The sequence below is a fragment of the Citrus sinensis genome, chromosome 4 (genome assembly GCF_022201045.2).
Source record: "Citrus sinensis cultivar Valencia sweet orange chromosome 4, DVS_A1.0, whole genome shotgun sequence".
Classification (NCBI taxonomy): Eukaryota; Viridiplantae; Streptophyta; class Magnoliopsida; order Sapindales; family Rutaceae; genus Citrus; species Citrus sinensis.
In genome coordinates this window covers 19,817,253-19,840,038 of record NC_068559.1, presented here as the reverse complement: position 1 = coordinate 19,840,038, position 22,786 = coordinate 19,817,253, and the positions used below count along the sequence as shown (strand labels likewise).

General features: G+C 33.4%; 4 protein-coding genes across 7 annotated transcripts; 2 read left to right on the top strand and 2 right to left on the bottom strand.

Annotated features, from left to right (window-relative positions):
- Positions 1-2,173: 2,173 nt before the first annotated feature.
- LOC102622881 (trifunctional UDP-glucose 4,6-dehydratase/UDP-4-keto-6-deoxy-D-glucose 3,5-epimerase/UDP-4-keto-L-rhamnose-reductase RHM1-like) lies at positions 2,174-5,578 on the bottom strand. Its single transcript, XM_006484770.4, has 3 exons — positions 5,333-5,578; positions 2,907-4,486; positions 2,174-2,815 (listed from the first exon to the last, which is right to left on the bottom strand). The coding sequence occupies exons 2-3, from the start codon at positions 4,470-4,472 to the stop codon at positions 2,351-2,353; spliced, it is 2,031 nt and encodes a 676-aa protein (XP_006484833.1). The 5' UTR covers positions 4,473-4,486; positions 5,333-5,578; the 3' UTR covers positions 2,174-2,350.
- Positions 5,579-12,800: 7,222 nt separating this feature from the next.
- Positions 12,801-15,215, top strand: LOC102623185 (uncharacterized). Of its 2 annotated transcripts, none has more exons than XM_006484771.4 (2): positions 12,801-12,966; positions 14,102-15,215. In XM_006484771.4, the coding sequence occupies exon 2, from the start codon at positions 14,106-14,108 to the stop codon at positions 15,138-15,140; it is 1,035 nt and encodes a 344-aa protein (XP_006484834.1). In that variant the 5' UTR covers positions 12,801-12,966; positions 14,102-14,105; the 3' UTR covers positions 15,141-15,215. The 2 variants fall into 2 exon arrangements, with proteins under 2 accessions (XP_006484834.1, XP_024956160.1); XM_025100392.2 differs by lacking the exon at positions 12,801-12,966 and adding an exon at positions 12,995-13,706.
- Positions 15,216-17,160: 1,945 nt separating this feature from the next.
- Positions 17,161-19,041, top strand: LOC102623463 (uncharacterized). 2 transcript variants are annotated; one of them, XM_006484773.4, is made up of 2 exons: positions 17,161-17,396; positions 17,658-19,041. In XM_006484773.4, the coding sequence occupies exons 1-2, from the start codon at positions 17,357-17,359 to the stop codon at positions 18,692-18,694; spliced, it is 1,077 nt and encodes a 358-aa protein (XP_006484836.1). In that variant the 5' UTR covers positions 17,161-17,356; the 3' UTR covers positions 18,695-19,041. The 2 variants fall into 2 exon arrangements, with proteins under 2 accessions (XP_006484836.1, XP_006484835.1); XM_006484772.4 differs by having other exon boundaries at positions 17,163-17,396; positions 17,655-19,041.
- Positions 19,042-21,080: 2,039 nt separating this feature from the next.
- Positions 21,081-22,568, bottom strand: LOC102623955 (protodermal factor 1). 2 transcript variants are annotated; one of them, XM_052439781.1, is made up of 4 exons: positions 22,354-22,562; positions 21,885-22,091; positions 21,641-21,830; positions 21,081-21,525 (listed from the first exon to the last, which is right to left on the bottom strand). In XM_052439781.1, the coding sequence occupies exons 1-4, from the start codon at positions 22,511-22,513 to the stop codon at positions 21,198-21,200; spliced, it is 885 nt and encodes a 294-aa protein (XP_052295741.1). In that variant the 5' UTR covers positions 22,514-22,562; the 3' UTR covers positions 21,081-21,197. The 2 variants fall into 2 exon arrangements, with proteins under 2 accessions (XP_052295741.1, XP_006484837.2); XM_006484774.4 differs by having other exon boundaries at positions 21,641-22,091; positions 22,354-22,568.
- Between the last annotated feature and the right edge of the window lie 218 nt (positions 22,569-22,786).

The window sequence follows — 22,786 nt, the reverse complement described above, 5'->3', positions numbered from 1 at the left end:
TTGTCGACCTAAATTCAGGCTTTTGTAACATGCATATGAACAAAAGGAAAAAAAAAAAAAGTTTTATCAAGTAATAAAAACTGGGAGAGCGTGAGTTTGAGTCCTAGATTTCTGAATTAATGATCGACAGTTTTTTTAATTGTGTTAAAAAAATAAATTATAATCATTAAAAATAAAAATTGTTATATGAGAAGGGGGTGGGGGGGGGGAGCGAGGGAGATTATTTATTTATTTATTTATTTATTTTTAATGGAGATTGATGGCATGGTTGTGAATAAAACACATTTTTTATGGTGTTATTTGTGTGGGCTTAAATATTGGAGTTTGTAAATGGGGCGGGTCAAGCCCACTTCACTACCAGAATCACTTTGGGTTTAGGGTTTTACGGAGATTATTGTTACTAATAATAATAATAATAATAAAATCATCATCATCGTCACTAATTAATAATAATATTATTTTTTAAAATTATTTTTTATTTCATTACAATTAATTAATTGTACAATTATCATTATAATAATAATAATGATGATAATTATAATTTAACAATAATAATAACAATAATGATTATTATTAGTTAAAATTATTGTTGTTGTTATTATTATTATCATCGTCAACATTAATTAATACCATATTATTATTATTAACAACAATTAAAAAATAAGAATCAGAAAAATAACAATAACAATAATATAATAATATTTTATTTGAGAATAAAAGTAAAATTATGAAATTTGAATGGGGTAAAATGAGAAATTCAAGGAAGAGAAACTTGATTCCCTACTCCCTCCATGTAAATCGAGTTTCCATTCCTTAACCACAGGCTCTACATATTTTATTTCTATTCTCACCTTTATTTTAATAAGGGAAATTATCATTGCACTACATTTATTTTGCCTTATGTTCATTCAACCACTACAAAATTTTAACATGTACTTTGCACCACTTTTTTTTTCTACATTTGTATCAACTAGCCACTTTTGCATGAATACTATTAAATAATTTTAATAAAATGATAATTTTACCCCCAAATAAATTAAAAGACCATTTTATTTTATAAAAACTTTAAAAATAAAAATATATAATGATAAAAATATCCCTAAATTTAATAAAAATAAATCTCAAAATTAGAATTTTTATTTTTAATAAAAATTATTTAATAAAAATTATAATTATAAAAATAATTGCAAAATTTTGGGATTTAATAAAAATCCCCTAAATTATTAAAATTTTAGGATTTATTCTTTTAAGAAATAAATTCAGTTATTTTAATAAAATTTTACAAAATTATAATTTTTTAATAAATAAATTCATTTATTTATATTAAAATTTTGTAAAATTATAATTTTTAATAAAAATAATTATTAAAATTTTATAAAATCTAAATTTAGTAAAAATCAGTTGAGCACCTCTATTTGAGATTTATTTTTTATTAAATTTAAGGATGTTTTTATGATTATAATTTTTAATTTTAAAAGTTTTATAAGATAAAATAGCATTTTAATTATTTTGGGGTAAAATTATCATTTTATTAAAATTATTTAATAGTGTTAATGCAAAAGTGGCTAGTTGATACAAATGTAAAAAAAAAAAAATGGTATAAAATACATATTAAAATTTTGTAATGGTTGGATGAGCATCAGACAAAATAAAAATGGTGCAATGATAATTTCTCTTTTAATAAATAAATACCATCAATTATCTCTCAGTCTGTCAAGTAAACGCACCATTAATTCTTTTCAACTTTGACATTTTGAGATAAAAATAGAAGTGGATGATGAATGGATAATTTAAATCTAAATATTCCAGTGGTGACTTGTCCCTTGCCTGTACTTTTCCAATTTTAATGTGTTCTTGTTTAGGGTTCAAAGAGTTTATCTACAATTCGCACCAAGTTGACGACGTCAAAACAATCGCTCTACTCACTCCAAAAGATCCATGATATTAGCCATTATGCCCTCAAACGCAGTGCAAGACCAAATGATAAAAGTGAAGTAAGAGAAAATTACAGGAGAATTGCTTCACATTATTAATCTGAAGAGCCACTAGACATTTATTAAATAAATAGCCTCGTAACTTAACTTCCAAGAAATAGCTGCAAGCTAAAAAGATATAATGCATCCTCTCCTCGCGACAAGGGCCAACCTAAGATTAAATAAACAGAACCACCAAATGAAATTTTCTTAGCTAGCTATCATACGGATATGGAAAGAGTGGAACACATAGATGTTAAAGTTAAACTAAAGCTGATGATTGATTACAAAAATAATAATGGTTCAGTCTATCAGAAACACCATTACCCAAAGAAGTGCGCGGGGATCAATCTGAGGGTTTTGCATTCATGGAATGCTTATTTTGCCACTCTACCAAAAGTGGTTTTCTTGTTGGGTTCGAAGACATTTTTTATCAGCGACTCCTTGATAGATAACAACTCAGGGAACTCCTTCTTCAACTTAGATGCATCGAGTTCATTGTTGCTTCGAGGGGCAACAATAACCTTAGCCTGTTCTTCGAGTGTGAAATTAGTCCACTTAAAACCAGGGTCTATGTAGGCCTTGTACATCTCTAGAATCTCATTGTGACTCACAACACCAGGGTTTGTGAAGTTCCATATACCACTCAAATTCCTTTTCGCCATCTCAACTGAAATTGGTAGAAGCTCATCCAAGATAGTCATGCTATTAGGAATGTTCACCACTTTGTTATACCGTGAAATCTTTGTGATAAAGTTACGGGGATTGTTGAGATCAGACGAAATAGGCATTCGGACTCTGAGGGTACAAACATTATCATATTCTTTCAAAAGCTCTTCAACCTAGCACAATAAATTTAACAAAAAATGAACAACACTCAGTCAGTTGTGAAATTAATTAAGAGAAATTATAAAGAGGAGTAGATGACGTTACCGTGGCTTTGGTTTTAGAATAGAAAGAGCCAGTGAAATTGGGTTTGTCTTCCTCCTTGAACCCAATTCCCGTACCCTCTGGATGCTTAGCATCATATTCGAAAATACAACCAGTAGCGTAATTCATCATAAGTAGGCCATTCTCTCTGCAGACATCTGCCAAGGTCAATGTGCCTACAACATTGGTGCGAATTGTCTCAGGCTTATGAGTTTCACACCAATCCACATTGGGTCTTCCAGTCACTCCAGCCGCATTGAAGACATGAGTTGGGTTCACATTTTGAATATCGGCCAAGAGTTGTGACCTGTTCTCTAAGCGTCCCTTTCCATACTCGAAGGGTATCCCTTGCTTTTCACAAATCTTCAAAAGAAGGCCCCCTATCCACCCCGTTCTCCCATAAATCAAGAACTTCAGGGATGGCTTCTGTCTAGAGGAATTGCTCTTGGAAGCTCTAACCACCATTCGGCTCTGGCTAGAATTATTTATCTTGAGCATGAAAGTAGTATCATGTCCATCAACTTTCCCTTCAATTGCAGGTGCCATCGACGTTCTTGGATGAGGGAGAAGAGCACCACTAACATCACCCCACCAATCAGGATTGCTGATGTACCATTTCATTGTCTTTTGCAGACCCTCTTCCCAAGTAACCCGCTCATACCAACCTAATTGTTTCAGCTTTTGAACATCCAAGAAATACCTCTGGTCATTAAATGGCCTATTCTCCACAAACTTAATCTGAATATCTGGGTTCAAAGAGAAAAGTTTGCAGATGTCTGTGGCCACATCAATCACTCTCCTTTCTTTCTTCGTCCCAATATTGTACACATGGCCTACTTCTCCTTTGTGGAGAATAGTATCAAATGCCTCAGCAACATCCTCACAGTAGAGATAACTCCTCACATTTGATCCATCCCCATGAATAGGAAGAGGCTTTCCTTTCATAGCCAAGAGGATGAATTTTGGAATCAGCTTTTCAGGAAATTGATTGGGCCCATACACATTGTTTCCTCTAGTAGTAATCACAGGCAAGCCATACGAACGCCCGTAGGCCATGACAAGCATCTCGGCCCCAGCTTTTGTGGCAGAATAAGGGTTTGTCGGCAAAAGCTGAGAAGCCTCATGGTTCCCCACCACGGCATCCTCGTCAGTTTCCCCATAAACCTCATCAGTGCTGACATGGATAAACCTCTTGATTTGCCCTGTGATCTTGCAGGCTTCGAGAAGAACATGTGTTCCATAAATGTTGTTCTTAGTGAACTCAAAGCTGTTGCCGAAGGAGTTGTCAACATGGGTCTGAGCAGCAAAGTGCATAATGGTATCAATCTTTTCGGTTAGGAGAATGAAGTGAACCAAGTCAGCACTAGCGACATCTCCCTTGATGAACTTAAAGTTCGGAGACAATCGCGAGGGGTTCAGGTTCTTGAGGTTTGAACAGTAATCAAGTTTGTCAAGAACAACAATCTTGTACTCCGGGTAGTTCCCAATGAGACGGTTGCATACATGGGATGCAATGAAGCCAGCAGCTCCAGTAATAAGAATGTTCTTCGGCGTGTAAACAGTAGCCATTCCAACAACAACTTCTACACATTCCAACATCAAGGAGATTTCACTTAAGAACAAGTATCATTAAATTATAGCTTTAAATCTCTCTGAGAATTACTTTTTCCCCCCTTTTTTTTTTTTTTTGATAAGACTTTTTCCCACTTAAAGTTTCATCTTTTATCATTTTAACACTAAACCACTAAAGTTAACAGAATTTTTAAAAAGTCTTCTTTAACCCTAAACTACATAAGTGTAATTTAGCCCTTCAAATTTAAAAAAAAAATTATAAAATTAATTATATAAAAATAATAATATTTTTATTAATTAATTATTTTATATATCTAAACTGATTAATCGATAAAATTATAAATATTATATCATGTAAAATTCTTAAAATATTGAATATATTAAAATTTCTAAAATAACCTTGTGACATTAGCAATTCATTAATGAAGTTAACTGTTTGGTAGTAAAATTATAAAAAAAATACGATCATAAACACCCGCGTCACTCTTACACCAGAAGCACAAACAAAAATTATACTCAATTAACAGTTTATAAACAAAAGCTTAAACTAAAATTTCCCCGTAACATTGTCCAGAGAAACGAACAGAACAGAACAGAACTAACCAGATCTGTTAAAAAAAAAAAGAAACTACACTACATGTCTACATCAAAGCGATTAAGAACACAATTATATAGCAAGATCACAATCATTTAAGTAACCCCTCTTGCACAGATAAGTTCCCCCACTCCATCATCACAAGATCTAGCAGAGTAATGCAAATGCAACAGCTAAAACATAATTAAAAAGCTTTACTTGAACTACCATTATGATTACGAACAACTCTTTAAAAAAAAAAATAGAGAGTGATTAAACTTACGTCTTTTTTTTTCTGTTTTTTTGGTGCTTCCTTCGAAATTTGTTTTGTTGGTAGGTAATGGGGTGAGCTGTGAAATCTCAGACAGAGCTGAGAAACAGAGAAAGAGTAGTAGAGACTTGAGCCTTGAGAGAGTACAGAGACGACTGACAAGGGGTGATCTGTCTGTGTGGAGGGAACGTTAAAGAGCATTTGGCCTATTTATAAATATGCCCTCCACTAAATTCCTTTTTTGTTTTTTTTTTATTTATTTATTTTATGAACCATGAACTAACCAAAATATACAAATGCACTGGTAGGGTGGTGGTTGGGAAATTAGGTTGCATGGAATGGACAAACCAGGTGCTGCCACGATGCTTTTGACAGTTGAGGGAGACCATTGAGTGACGGGTACACGACTGCACGTTTTCCGCATGTACTTGATTGAAAACGATTGGTTCAAATTATGTTTTGCAAAAAAAAATTAATTAACATTTCTATCAGTTTATTATAATCATTCCATAGGATAAAATTGATTACATCGTGTATTTAGGCTCCCCGTTTGGGGGCAGCCACAAGCACATTTCAAAGCTTAAAATGCTTCACAAATGTTTTGATGTTATTTTATTTTAATCATCGTCATTATCACGGATTTTGAGATGGGTGGATTTTGAAATGTATATAAAATAAAATAAAAAACGTATTGATTTTGTTTTAATTGTTGTATTATTTGAAATCCATCACCCGTGGCTTTCTCCTTGATTGAGAGCAATTACCATTCATAGTTTAAAATAAATAATCGCATTTTAATGGAAAAATGATCAAAATGTGTTCTTTATTTGATTCTATTCTACTCATAATATCGTTGGTAGTTAGGTGACAAATGTGCTTAATGATTCTACCATCTATCTCTTGTTAATGTTGAAATATGACTTTAATAATTTAAAGCTTAAATGAGAGTGTTTCTTTTTTGTTAATAATTTATTGATTCAGTTGATTGACACTTCTCTCCTAAGTAAGAAAATAAAGGATTCATCTCTTTATAGTTGTAGGAGTAAAATTCATGATAAATATATATTTATTTTCATTTTTTTATTAATCCAATAATTTAAGGGTTTGATTAATTTAGAGGATTCGTCTCTTTATAGTTGTGGGAGTGAAATTCATGATGTATATTTTTTTATTAATTCCATGACTTAAGGGTCTGATTAATTTAGATTGTATTAAGCTAATTTTATTTCCCAACTCAATCAATACGTAGGGATGGGAATGGATTTGGGTCGGCTTAAAATAGATTTAGATTGGATTTGGATATTGACGTGGGAATTTAAGATGAATTTGAAGTAGGTCCAGATCTATCTTAATAGCTAAATCTAAATTCATATCCACCTATCTTTTAATTTTATTTTTAAAAAAATATTAGCAATTGTGTAATTATAAATGATAACAAATTTCATTCATAGCATATTAGTAGTATTTACCATGTACTAAAAATCTTAAAGCTTAAATAATAGTTTTGTAAATTTAAATGATAATGGGACAAAAATAATTAAGGTTAGCCAGCCTTTAAGCATGCATATGCAATATCATTATCTAATGTTATACAAATTATGATGGGTGTGCCGTGGATATCAAGATGATGAAGATAGTAGAATATCATATTGATTTTATTCTTGCAGTTACTTTTGAAGGATATGTTATTATCTCTTTTATTTGCTTGTTTTGGTGTAAAAGCGTAAGCTACAATATTTATTAGATTCTTGAGACAAATTATATAATTTAATTGTTATCATACATTTTAGACTTTAATTTTCATTATAAAAGATTATTGCTCCTTTATTATTGAGAGAATTCATGACGGATTTATAGCAATTTTGGATTTTAATTGTTTTTTCTAGATTTAGAGTAGATATAAATATTTATTCCTTTTTCTAATATGTATATGAAGCAAAAAATATGGGTCCGTGATGGATCTAGAACATATAGAATCTTGATCTTTTTTATGAATGTAGATCTGAAGTAAAGTAAATCTAAGTCATATCTGCCCCATTGTCATCCCTAATCAATAGTGAATTGAATTGGTTTTCCACAAATATGATATAACCTAATCTATTCTCACCCATATCTTCTTATTTTTATCTTTTATTTTTTTAATATTGCTCGCACATTATTGATAACAAGGGAGAACTCAAGATTTTTTGGATTTCTAAATCACAATTTCTTGTTGAAATTAATGACAAGATATGTCATCACATATCAGGTATGTTTTAGGCTTTATGGCCTATTATATCTTGCCACATATCTTCACATGTGATTAAATAACTTATTTCAAGCTATCTATAAGGTTATTAATTTTTTTAGAAAAAAAAAACCTGAACTGGTTGTTTAGTCCATACATATCCCAAAATTCAAATTCAAATAGTTAATAAAAAAATTATTTAAAAATCATTCAAGTAAGTTACTAGGTGCTAGGGGTGTTAAAAAAATCCGCCCGGACCGGATCCGGCCCGGACCCGGCCAATCCGGTCCGGGCAAAACCCGGACCGCATATACTGAAAAAGCGGATCCAGGTTTCAGAATTTCAAACCCGGATATTTTCGGGCACAGTTTCGGGTTCAGCACCAAAAACCCAAAACCTGGACCTGGTTTTTTAATAAATATATATATATATAAAACCAAAAAATCAAAATCCGCAAAACGCAAATGCCCAAATCCGAAAATCCCTAATTCCCCAGTTACCCAAACCCAAAGGCATAAGCAGCAACACTGCCACAGGCTACCCATTGTCAGTCCATCACCGTCGCCCCTCGGCATCATCTCTTCTCGTTTGCTGACTCGGTTTTGCTCGGTTGCTCCATCTCCAATTCGGCTGTGACGTGAGTCCTTCATGGCTCGTGCAACCCCCTCCGGCACCGTCAGCGTTAGCGTCACCGTCTCCAACTCTCCATTGCCACTTTCTCATCCACCATTAGTCCATCACTCTGCCATCACAGCCACCACTACCAGCCCCAGGTATTGATTTATTTTCTTCAAAATTTTGTCTTCCCAGTTGCATTTTTGCCGATTCATAATCTTTACAGTTTACATCATTTTGCTTCTCTTTTGCTTAATTGCTTTACCTTTTGTATTCTGTATAATAATAATAATAATAACACACACACTCACAAAATCAATACTCTTTGTCTCTCTTTTCTGGGTCGTGCCCATAATTCCATTAATTTGACTCATTTAGATTTTAGACATGCCATATTGCCTATTTGCCATATTGCTGTGCCACTTTATTTTTTCAATTCTTCATTTTTATTTTGTTACAGACTTACAATCAGAACACAGTTACACAAAGACCTACTTGAAATTACTTAGGCTGTTGTGTTCAGATACTCTGTTATTGTTTAATGTTGTAATCTTATAATTATATTTTAGAATCAAGGAATGAAAGCTTCTACTTCACTTTTCCGTTTCCACACTAATCAAGGAATGCATGTTGTGTTATTGTTTGTTGATATTTAGGTGATAAAAATGAAAGAAAAAAATTGAAAGAAGTGTTTGCGAGCTTAGAAGCCCGGATTAGAAAACCCAAACCCGGGACATGTCGGGCTCAAGCCCGGACTGCACATGCAAAAATCGGGTTTTGTCCGGGTGTGAGCATCAATTTTTGTCATTCAGTCCTGTCCCGGGTTGCACCAAACCCAGACCGGACCCGAGATTTTACCAAGCCTACTAGGTGCCTAATCTCAAAACCAATGAGATCATTATTTGCCAATGGATGTCACATTTAGTCGACATACATGCCTTTCGTTTTCTTTCATTTATTGCTTATCAATGTAATATTGACTTCTCATATGTAGGGATGGCAAATATCCAATTATGGATGGATAATATCCATCCAAACATAAATCCATAATTATCCATAATGGATATATCCATATCTATATCCAGTATTTAATATTGAACATGGATATGGATTTTATCCATATAGCTATGGATATCCATGGATATTTTATTTTTATTATATAAAAATAATAATATAAAATAGTTAAAATTCTAATATCAAATTTGGCTATTAAACTATTTATATTAGTAATATATATATATATATATATATATTACTAATATATTAGTAATATATATAAAATAAAATGGCAGTCCGGTGGTCGGTGGCGGCGGTCCGGCAACTTTTCAACGAATTCCGGTGGAGGTCCGGTGGCCTTCCGGCAAGGCCGACGGTGGTCCGACGACCTTCCGGCGAGGTCCGGCAGTAATTCCGGCGACTTTCCGGCGATGTCCGGCGACTTTCCGGTGGAGGTCCATTTATAATATTAAATTAATAAAATAAAATAATAATTATTAATAGTATTAAATAAGTTAAAAAATTAAAGGGTAATTTTGAAAACTTTAGTTTTTAATATAAGAAAATTTTAAATTTTTCACTAGTTAATATAATATTTTTACAATTGTTTGTTTATTATATTTTTTTATTTTATAAAATTAAAATTTTTTAAACTTGTGTTGGGTTAAACGAATATCCATTGGGTAAAAATAATTATCCATATCTATCTGGATATCATTTTAAAATATCCATTTCAAGATCCAAAAATTTTTGGATGGATATTATCTGATCCAATTGGATGGATATTGTGAATATCCATTATGGAGCGATCCAGTTGCCATCCCTACTCATATGTGTTGGCTCCAACTAGAAATTCAATAAATTCTCCCAACAAACATAAATGGAGTTACTGAAAATTATTAACGGAATTCATAATAACTTTGCATTTTTTTTTTTTAGAATGAATTTGCAAGTATTCAACTACACGCGAAGATACTCTCCTTTTAATGATATTAGAAGTTGATTATTATAAAAAGCCCAAGACATTCATTTGATAACTACGTACATGTACATACATACTACAAGCTACTTCCTCTATACGTGAGGGCAAGTTTATAATTAACCATTTCAATTAACAGACTCATAATTTTTGAAATTTGAATAGAACCGATCATTTCAGATAAATGAAAATAGCATGGCTTGTTTCTAACTCATAGATCTTCACAGTAGTTCAGACACGCTAAGGTTACAAGGGCAGGATCAATGTGGCGAGGGCTAACTTTAGGGGATTAAAATATTTCGATTTTAGTTTTACAAGTCCACAAGGTAAAAAAATATATGCTTAGGAACCGAATTCTAAAAGAAGAGTGCCTTGGATTAACAAAATTATCAACTAATACCATACTTAATTGATACGAGATCGTAACACCATCAATCTTCTCTTCTCTTCATGTAAATAATCAAATGGTTTTTTTTTTTCTCCCCTTTTCTATAAGAGTTTTTTATCCCTACTTTATTAGAGTTTTTTTGTGGAAGTTTTATTTTCTTTTATAATAGGTTTCTCCTACTTTGTTTTAACTATTTGTAGGAGAGATTTTCTCTATTTTTTTAAGAGTTTCGTAGGTGGAGAAGTCTTGACTTTTGGAGACTTTATTTAGAAAAAGAAAAAAGAAAAAAAGAAGAAGAAAAGAACTAAACAAAAGCAAAAATTAAAATTAAAATTAAAAAGGCAGCAATCACTTGGAAGCTTTCGCATTGTTTCCTATATCTCTTGTCAGATCTCTAGACATATAATGCACACTTGTAAGCTTTTAGCTCACATGAAAACGTTGTCTAATTTTACTATTTGGCTCGTGACCATTAAAATGTTTTCCAAATTCGAAGAAAAAGTCACTTCGATTTCCAAATGGTGGCCATTTACTTATACATTTAATTTTTGATATTACAATCAAATAATTATTGATATTTACGATTAAATAATTCTTAACTATTCTACGTTAGTTTTATAAATTACAATTTAAATTTTTATTCTCACTAATATTTGAGAGATATTAATTATATTCTCATTTCATAAGAGATATGAACGCGTCGATTTGATTATTTTAATTGAGAGAGAAAATTTAAATCTCTATTTTCAAATGAAAACTCAAACTAATGTGAAAATAGCATACCACCATTAAGCCATTAAGCAAGGTGGAGTGGCCATTTTAATATTATACTTGAAGTATCGAATTTAATTTAATTTCTCAGAATATTTATTACTTTTCTTTCAATTTGTTACTTAAAAGTTTTTCCCAAAAAAAAAAAAATGATACTTAAAAAACATGCATTTTCATATATTTTGGAAAACGTGTACGCTTCTCTTTCTTGCAAACAGTCACTCGCTGCCTTTCCTTTTAATTTATGCTTTGTATGCCTCTTATTTTTGTGAATGATCAAAAAGAAATGAGCGGAAGAAAATACAACATTTTTGATGAAATTAATAAATTCGGGGCATTAGCATTATGTAATTATGATTTTTTTTCTATGAATTTTTTCAAAAAGATAAGACGAGTGGGCAAGTTCATATTAATTTTTATTGGTATAGTTCCACATTTTGAATTTGGGATGGGCAACTAACAAAAGATATTTGAAAACCACCCGCCAAGCTTTTAGAGAAAATATAAATATAAGAGTAGCTTAAATCTATTTTTCTGAGAGCCTATTCTGGATTGTTTTTGGAAGGAACAAAAGTGATTTTGAAAAATTAAAAATTAATTTTATTGTTTGGTAAATTTTTTTTAGAAATCACTTTTGGCGGCAAAATCACACATCCTACAACATATCTTGAAAAATAAGAAAGAAACAACTTTTTAAAATCTAATTTTGAGAATCACTTTTATACTTAATATAATTCCCTATATATATATATATATATATATATATATATATATATATATATATATATTATAAAATCCAAAATTATTCTTAATAACTTAAAAAACAAAGTTATTAACTTTAAATAAATTTTTATTCTTATCAATTATATTGAGATGAAATAAAAATAAAATTAATAATATAAAATATTTATTTAAATATCAATTATTATATGTATACAATAAAAAATATTTTATATACTTGTTTATAAATGTTTAAATAAAATTTATTCAACATTATCTAATTCATTTATTTACATTTTTACAGTAGTTAGGTAGTAAGATTTACCAAATAAATAGGAATGTTTTGAAAACTTATAACACTTTTAAAAATAAAATTTATTTTAAAAAATAAATTTTATGAAACGTTTAACTGATTCTTTTCATAACTGATTATTTCTATAATATAGCTAATAACAATTATTTTAAAAGATAAAATATTATCGAATTGACCAGAATATATTTTTTAATAGTAGAGAAATCATAAACATGTAAGACTAGCGTGTTACAATAATAATATCATAGGTTTCATGAAATAAATTCGATGCATAAATAATATTTTCAAGTGTCATAAATGTATGTTGTCATTTATGTGGGACCCACGCATACCCTTTTTTTTTTTTTTTGATGAGCACGCATGCCCTTTTAAACAATCAACATTACTACATTAGTCGTTTCAAAACCCGACCCAATTTTCAACAAGTTAAGCTAACGATTGAAAAACTACGGCCCAAAACCAAGGTCCAGTCGAGAAATTGCCGGTCCACCTGTTCCAAAGGGCTCGAATCGTCGACTCGACTCGGTTCGGTTCAGCAACTGAAACCCTAAGCGAAACAACCAAATGTGAATAACGAAAGTCTAGTGGAACCGCATCGAGGAATTTTACATTCTGCGCTTAAAACCGATCGTCCCAGGTAATTTTTCCATTTTTCAATTTTTATTTTTGCGGGTTATGAATAATTTGAATTGAATTAGATTTCATTTTTAGACCCCAAAATAGTGAAAGATGTGATTTTTCCCGCTGAATGCCAGAGTGTACAAACAAATCTTTATGCGTGTTAAGTAAATTATTTATTTATTTATTGAATTGGTGTTATACTGCTAATTACAGTCAAATATTTGTTTAGTAAAAGCATTTGCATTGGTGTTTATGAGGTGGAAAAGGCTATGAGGTTATATACTTTAAGTAGGATTTAGTATTTCAAGTTTGAGAGGGGAAAATTTTGCTACATTTATGTTTTGATGGTTGAGAAAAAACATGGATCAAAGTTTTCAGGCTAACTGAGTCGTGGATTTGCCATTTGGCATCCCTTTTGTGCATTTATTTGCATTGGAAACCTCTGCCTTTATGTTAAATTTTCCTAATGCAATGTGAGTGATTGAGTCACTGTCATTGTACTTATTTTGTGTAGCTATCTTGTTACAAGTTGAAAGAAAGAAATGGAAGAAATAAGAAAGTTTTGCCTTGACGGTGAAAACTAACTTCCTTCTGGGACATCAATGTCTCCAAAAATGATCTTCCTCATACGCTAAATTAAACCAAACTGTTGCAAACCACTGAAATGAGTGAAAACGAGAGTAATTCAGCCTGAACATTTCAAATTCAAGTGCTATCACAAGCTACCATTCTTGGTCATTTCTTTTAGCTACAGAGGTGAGACAACCTTTAGATTTGTTGAAAGGACCTGCCGCTCAAGTGTTTTCTCTTTTTTTCTTGTTGCATGTGAATAACTTTCTTTTCAAATTTTCGTGATATTTTTGAGGAAACGCCATCAGCTCATCATACAGATATTTTGGATATATGTTGGTGAAAAAACAGCATTAGCAATTGGCAAAGATAATCAACTTTCTATTGAACAGATAGAGTGAAAGTCAACATGTGTTTCTAATGACAAATTCCTAGTTGATTTGCTTATTTGGATATCTCTATTTAATCTATTTAATTAGGCAAACCATATTTTTAAAAATTAATTTTGTTTACTGTTATGTTTTGTAATCTTTTGTGGTATAGTTTTCTTTACTCAGTGTCATCCATGTCTTATTTCTCAGGAAAATGTCTCAAGTGAGAGTGTTGGTTATGTATGATGGCAAATGGTTTTGTTCTCCGAGTGGTTATTATCTTTACAGTGGTGGTCAAACGAAAGGTATCATAGTTTCAGATGATATTACTTACAAGGAGCTCGTGGATAGGTTGTATGGCATTGTCAAGGTAGATACAAATGAATATGTTATTACAATGAAGTCCTTATATAAAGCAAATATACCCACCATGCCTGTAGAGATAGTCGATGACGATGATGTGAGATTCTTTATACAAGAAAATGCTGCACATCCCACAGAGTTGAGAAGTCCAATATGCATCACTATTGAACAGAAGGGATCACGGTGTCAAGAAACAGAAGGATACCATGCGGCCTTAGATCATCAGACTCCAGCTGCCTCTCGAAGTGAAAGCAATCAAATATCTGTAGTTGTGCCAGGAATGCAAGCTACTGAAGTTGAGGAACAAAATCTAAATGCATTCAATGGTGATCCAGTTGCTGCCAATTTCGGAACTGAAGCACCTTTAGGCTGTGGTGATGGAATACTAGCTGCCAATATTGAGGTTAGTGAGCAACAAGATGATATTCAACGCCTTGACTTGTCCCAAGATGATTGTGGTGATAAGTTGCCAATCCGGCGCTCCAACACCAGATCTGCGGCCATCAATCCTTTCCATTCTTATGAAGATATTGTGTGTGGGAAAACATTCACGAGTAAAAAGGATTTGATAAAAAAGTTGAAGCTTGGAGCAGCGAAGAAGAATTTTGCTTTCAAAGTGTCAAAGTCAACTAAAGATCGATTTGAAGTTGTATGCGCGGATACAAACTGTAAATGGCGACTACGAGCAACAAAGACGGCAGAGGACGAGTATTTTGAGATAAGGAGATTTTCGAACATTCACATTTGTACACAGCCGCCGGCCAAAAATCGAAAGAAGCAAACTGCCTTGCAGCGGCCTGATGGAGAACGGGGCATTCGAAAGTGTGGGAGATGTAGTTTAATTGGTCATAACCGACAAACTTGCAAGAATTTTACACCATCCTAAATTGTAAACACATTAATGTCAAACGTATGACTATGTAATTTTGATTTGGGTAAATTTCTGATGATTATCTTAAAATCAGCTCCTTATTTTTAAAAATCTTGAATTACTCTCTAAGTCTCATTTTCATTCAAAAGGTAAGGTAAAAATTGAAGTGGGCTGATGAAATTTTTTTGAGGAGGGATGATTTGAAAATAGTTAATTTAGAAGGGTGGTAATGTAAAATTAATCTTTTTGATTTAGACATTTAATCAATTTAGCATTTAGCATTTATCAACCTCGCGGTGAAACTAAATTATCGGACCAGGATAATTTTTAGGAACCTCCTTTGAGATTTGATATATTAACACCTAAATATAAAATATGACTGTAATTATAAATATCTCCCCCGCCGTTTGTATTTCCATCTAATGACTATTAGTAAATCAATAAAATGACCAAAATACCCCTAAACCGGAAACACCCTCGTAGCAACCACTAGGGTGCTGTTTGTTAATAAAATAAACTATGTTTTGCTCTCAGTACATGGATAAAATAAAATAAAAAACCATAATAACCAAATACTTGACATTACATACTCATTAACTTTAAAAAAATATTGGTGAAGAATTTAATAATTTCTGGACTTCAATTAAGCAAATCATATTTGCTTCAAGTCGTTCAAATATAAAAACAATATTTCTATCACAAAACACTCCATTCTTTACATTTTTTTTTTCTTATAATTCCATTGAGATTTACAAAACAACAGAACATTAGAGAAGAAAAAAAAATTTAATGATTTATCGTTGAAGTTACAAACACAAAAATAACCAAGTGCAAAAAACAATATGATTTCAAAACCAATCGAAGAGCTTCTTTAGTTCTTAGGAGTGCTACCAGTTACACAATATTTCGTAGCCATTTCCTTTGCCTTGAGAAATTCTTGTCCATCTCTAACTTCAATCATTGCCCTTTTCTCTTGTACTTCTTTGTTCGGTAAAATCTATCTTATTTTTCATTTTTTAAGCATATTCTGACTTCTTATTCCTGCCAATTAGTCAATATGTTGAAGATGAATCTTATTATTTATAAATATGTGAGATTAACAGAAAGCACACTAAAATGCCAAACCCAACGGACTTATGGCCGTGGGGAATTTTTTTTAATCTTATATATATATATATAACACATTTAAATCGTATTTGCGAATAAACCCACTTAAACTTAACTTGTAATCACAAATACGATCCCAAAAATTAATTCCATTAAAAAAAATCTCAATTTTTTATTTCAATTTTATTATAAAAATTTATAATTATATTTGTGATTACAAAGCTAAAACTCACTTTTGTTTAACATAGAAACCACGTGAAAATAACTAATTTCTAATACACAATGGTTTGTTTAGCTTGTCACTAGTGCGAATCACACTAAAAACATGCAACAACTTCTTCAACAACTCAAACGCAACATTAAATCCATTTTTAAACACAACATCAAATCAACCAAAAGGCTGTAACTTTAACATGCATTGAGTTATTTAGAGTTTTCACCTTCTATGAGATTTAATAACTTATTCGTTCCTCGTTTGTCGCCAACAATGGTCACTCATGACAACATTTTCCCGCCGCCATCACTTCGTTGTTCATCGCTCTTCTTTCAAACTAGGGATTCTTCGAATTTGAGCTTTATTTGGCGAGGTTAGAAGCATAAAGAGAAGAATTTGGGTGTGTTTGAGACTTTATGGGATGAATGGATTGTTAATTAGCTTGGGTTTTGAAGATGAAAGAGAAGATTTGTCCAATGCATCCTTGGAACCGGTGTACAATGAAGTGCACAGCAGTCAATGAGGTTGCTTTTGATTCTTTCAACATTTTAGATAACTTTTTTACGAAATTACTCTTGTATATTGATAAGGTATCAAATAGAATACAAATGGTAGGGGAGGAATCTAATAATACGCTTATACTTTTTATCTAAATATTAATACGATAAACTTCAGGGAGATCCCTAAAAATTATGGACCATGATGAATGAAGTTAATTCGAATAGCTCGGTAAGCGATGGGGGGGGAAAACGACGTCGCTTGGTCCTGGTGCATCAGTTAGCTCTATTAAGTGCCCATTCGCGGGAAGGCGCGTTCAATCACACAAGCTCATTCTGCTTCTGCCACCGAAAAATGAAAACGAAGCTCGATAGGAGTATATAACTTAAACTGAACTGGATCGAGGATTTTCATGTTCCAAATTGGCGTTTTCTTAAAACCGATTGTTGGAGGTACGTTTTGCATTGATTTGCATTCTGCGGGTTTGTCGTTTTGTTTGGTTAGGGAGAAACGCATAGGAGAATTACACAGAAAAGAAATGGAACTGTGAAATGATTGGAATTTTTTATAGGTTGCAAAATTGTGAACACTAAGAATTTCGAAGATTCATAATTGAGTTACATTTTTTCACCTTTAAATTTTCAGCATGCAGTGTAATTTTTGTTGAAACTTTGGTTCATTTTGAATTTGAATTGATTCTTTGTTTACAGTAGTAATGATCAAGCGTGGAAGCAGGTCAAAGGCATGGCAGGGGCCACGGCTACCAGTTCTTATTGCCTGTTTGGGACTGATCCTTGTAGTATCGATATTATTAATGGGCGAAAACAGTGAAAAACCCAATTCATCGTATGGACTTGTGAAGCAAAAATGGAATAGCTTTGATTCCTCTGTTCAGTTAAACCCGACTGTAGAGTTGAGGAACGGGACAGATGTGATATGGCAGATACCCGATTCGCCAAAGGCAGTTCTCTTTCTTGCTCACGGATGCAATGGCAGAGCTGTTCACTTTTGGGATAGATCTCCTAACTGTCCTAACTGCATTGGTTTGCCTGAGGAAAGATTGCTCGTCCTTCACGCCCTTTCCCGAGGGTTTGCTATTATTACCATTTCTAGTGCAGGAAGGTGTTGGACTTTAGGGGAAGAAAGATTGGTTGTTAGAGAAATTATAAGGTGGTGGGTTGAGAGACACAAGCTTGAAAAGCTTCCGCTTGTGGCTTTGGGGGCCTCTTCCGGAGGGTATTTTGTTTCTGCTCTTGCTAAGGGTTTGAGGTTTAGTAGTATTGCTCTTATGATTGCTGAAGGGTTGTTTGATCAAATGGATATCCCAGAGGACTATCCGCCTACTCTTTTTGTGCATATGCCAAAAGATTCATATAGGCAGCGGAAAATAGGTGAATTTTTGGAAGTTCTCAGAAATAAAGGCATTGATGTTGCAGAGATCGAATGCATGGAGTTTCCATTGTCACGAAATTTCTTTACTGATAGGATTCCAGGTCTTGAACAGGCTAATTCTACTAAATTATTCGAGCTATTTCAAGAGAAGGGCTTTATTGATGAGAATGGATATATGAGGAGTGATGGTCGTAGAACACGTTGGAAAGAAGCTCTTCGAGAAAGCAATGCCATTTTTCTGAATAAGAATTTGGTCCATCACGTGCAGGAGGAACTAAATCTTGCATTTGCATACCACGAAATGACTAGCCTGCCGTCTGAGCAGATCTTTAAATGGTTTGAAACTCATATGAGCTGATCAGGACTCCATTTCCTCTACAGCTTTGCTAGGGTGATGTGGCTGTATATCTGTCAAAATATCTTCTAATCTGAACTCCATAAAGCCAATCAGTTGTAAGGCCTATAACCAATATTGACTGGGAACACTTTGATACTTGAATGATGTAGGTTTCTACCTATTGGTAGTTTGGATCTGCCCTCCGAAGCTAAATAGATCAGTTGAATTTGTAGAGAAACCAAATGTTAAGTCCCCGTATGTGGTTAAATAGGCCTGAAGCTGTATATCTATGTTGAGAAATGTAAGAGAAGCCCCAGATGCTGGTTAAATTTAGCCATCTGTAAAAAGAAAATAAAATTCTTTACAAATCTTGGATTTTTGCTCTTTTTTTTGGGGGGGGTTTACAAGTAGTTTTTATTGCTGATCAGAGTTCTTTGCATGATTGTTCTGCTATGAAGATCGCCTTTCTATTATTTACTTTTCCATTTTGGTTTATATCTTTTATTGCCATGCTTCTGCTGAACTTGTAGTTCAGAGTCTAGATTCTATTGGTTCTTTAAGCTTAAATTTTAAGATAACACTGCCTCTACATTTCATTTAGGAAGAAGTTTTTGGATATTGAAAATATTTTTGGAGGAAAAAGCAAGAAATCATCTTTTATGCCTTGTCAGCCATTCTCTGGTGCATTTTAGGGATGGTCCAGATGGACTTTAAAATTGATGTTTGTTGAGAGTTTAAATTTTCTATCATGTAAAGACAGCCTTTGGTTGAGTCGAATGCAGTCTTTCATTTACATGCCCACACACAGCATCTTTGTTGTTGTTCTTGTTATTTGATTATGTTGTTGAGTGCTTGGGATTTCTGCACTTCACTGTTTGTTAGGAAATGAGTTAGGTTTAAATCTCACTTTGTGGAAAGGATGCATGGGTTCTTAGGTGATAAGAAAAGATGGCTTGGAAAATTGCACTCCTTTGCAAAATCAGAAGGCCGGTAACCAAGTTTGTTTATTAATTTAAGCCTAGATAATCAGTTATTAAAAATGTTGATGTCTCATTTAAAAGAAATCACCAGATATTTGCTTTTACAATATGGAGACAAAACAACATTTACTCATTTAGAGATAACTTTTTGTTTTTTATTTTGTTCTAGTTCGGTCACTGTAGCATTAATTCAATTCATTTGTAGTCTTTACCCTTCAAAAATGATGGTTAAAAGTTTGAATATAGGCAGGCATTGTTGTTTCTTGTAAATGATTCTGAATCCTCTCTTGATCGACACCTACAACTTCGGAACGGTTTATGAATCCTATCTTGATTAACACCTACAACTCTCGAGTTTTCAAAATTTTTGTTATGCACTTCCACATTTGTAAATGTATGAGATTGCAGGATCTGCCGCAGGCAATGTATTAGCTAACAGACTTATCTGGACTGGAAACTGCACAGCAACTGAAAAATTAGTGGTATATCTATTGTATATAAATCAATGGACAATTGATCTTATTTTCCTTTATATCCATTGGCATGGCAGCTTGTTTCTTCTCTAATATTATGTTCAGGTCATTCAACTCTTCGATTGTGTTGTTTTCTTATATAATAGTTTGAGTAGATTTGATTTACTTGATACTCTTTTCTTCTTTTTTTTTCTTTTTTTGGGAGGGGATTTACTTGAAACTGAATAAATCTATGAATATTCTTTCTTGATGTAAAAATAAATCTGTAAAAGACTTGTGAGAAAGAAGAATTGGGGGGGGGGGGGGGGAGGGTAGAGTAAACAAAGAATAGGGTGAGAGATTGAATTTTTAAGGAAGGATAAAAATATCTTACGATAACAGGGAGATAAAAACACATATCCTTATAATAGCTTGTATTAAAATACATTAAGTCTTTTGAGAAAAAAATCAAACAAACCTTTATTTTAATTCTTGGGGGATTTCTGATAACTCTGCTAGAATTATTCAGTGATGAACTAACTGTTGCTGATTGAGTAGCCTGTTACTCAGCGTTATGGTCATTAAATGCAGCCTTTTTTCATTTTGTGTAGTTTGAATAGCAGCGTGCTGTCATTAATGACAGCATCACCCACGTGCATGGCTGCATTGTTTGTGTTGAGAAAGTTATGTAGCCATTATTATTGCTATTATCTTTAATCAAACCAGAGCTTCTGCCTTACCGGTCAAATAAAGGAAAATAAGCCTGTGAAATTTTTAAGCTCTTTCTTTACTTCTTCTGTAAAAATACTTAACTAGTCCTAATAGTTTTGTCCTCGTAATTTAAGTTTTGTTGAATGTAAGGAAACTAAACCAAGAATGTTTTCCAAAACTTAAAGAACATAAAATTAAGCAGTTAAAATAGAACATAATAGTATCTTTGACAAGTACTGTAACATCACAGATCTCTCAAGATACTAGAGTAAAAACACATTAAAATCTTAATTAAGTAGCTGTAGTTCACACCATACGCAAAATATATAATGCATAAAAAGAAACTGACAGTGGTTGATAAAGCTAAATTAAGGTGTCTTCTCAGACTCTTGGCTTGAGGTGGCCCTCATTGGCAAGCTTGAAGAGCCGAGCTTGAGCTGCTGCTGCCTTGTCTGAGTGGAGTGCTGCTACAAAACTGTTCCGGACTTGGTTGGTTGTGAAAGGGAATCTATGGCTGGCCACGGAGTTGAGCCAGGATGCAGTTCCTTCTCTGTAGAGTGCTCCAAATCCATCAGTGTGAGTGTTGGAAAGAGCTTGCAGGAGGCTCGTACTTGACCCAAAACCAGGAACACTAGGCACACCTATGCCGCCCAATGTACCCCACCAGCCCAGCAGACCCCATATCAATCCCGGGTGAGAACTCCAGTAACTGCAAATAAACATATAAATGCATGAAACTATTAACATGTGCAAGTTGTGATAAAAACTGTGTGCAACCATTGTGGTTTTTTAGTCATTACACAACAGTACATATAAATACTTACGTGCAGGTACCAGGGACAGGAGAATTTGGGTCAAATGGAGGTGTGGGAATGGTAGGGGTGCCTGGAGTGATGGATGGTGGGCTTGGGGTGATGGTATCAGGAGGGCTTGGGGTGACAATATCAGGAGGGCTACCGCCTCCGTAAGTTGGAGGAGAGTTGTAACCACCACCGTCGGAAGGAGGGCTACCGCCTCCGTAAGTTGGAGGAGAGTTGTAACCACCACCGTCGGAAGGAGGGCTACCGCCTCCGTAAGTTGGAGGAGAGTTGTAACCACCACCATCGGAAGGAGGGTTTGATGGAATTGATGGGGTTGATGGGGTGCTAGGTTCATTTGGTGGATTTCCACAGTTTGAAGGTGGTGATGGAGTTGGGTTGTAGGTTCCGTGTGATGGTGGCGTTGGGGTTCCATGAGAGGGTGGTGTCTTTCCATGGGGTGGACTCTTGTGTGAACCTGCAATTATTACAAGAATTAGGCCACAGATTGTGAGATGAAAAAGAAATTTAAAATTGTGTTTTAAATGGTTCACTCGGCTTAATGCTAGACATTTATGATAGGATGAGTGTTTAAAATGTGCCTCATTGAAAATATCTAGTGGTTTTTACACAATAATATTTTCTGGCAAAGAGTGAAAACTGCAATCTGCCGTAATTTAGTTTTGATAATAACAGTATTTTAAAAATAAGGAAACAGAAGAGACATATGTGTGAGAGACCTGTTGGGGGACTTCCTGAATGTGGGTCTGGCGGAGAGTAGTAGTGCTTCTGATCTTCAAAGCGAATGGACATTACAGGAATTACTAGGTTCTGGAAGAGAAACCCAGCAACCGTAGCCCACATGAACAAAGAAGCCAGCATGCCTCTTTCTCTCTTCATCTCTTGTCTTTTTGAAACTTACAAGAGGGGAATGATTGTGAAGATTGGATACTGTGTATGTTTGAGAGGAGTGCTGTGAATATAAAGAGCAGGCAGGGTGAAGTAAATATTTGCAGGTGGAGGAGTATGTGGTTAGTTGATGAACAGCAGGAGCATTTATATGCATCATTAATAACTTTGCTTCATTGCAATAATGCTTGTTGAAGCAGCCTCTAGCTGAAGGAGCACATAAAATCATATCAAATATGTCATATGAACATGGCTATTACCCTT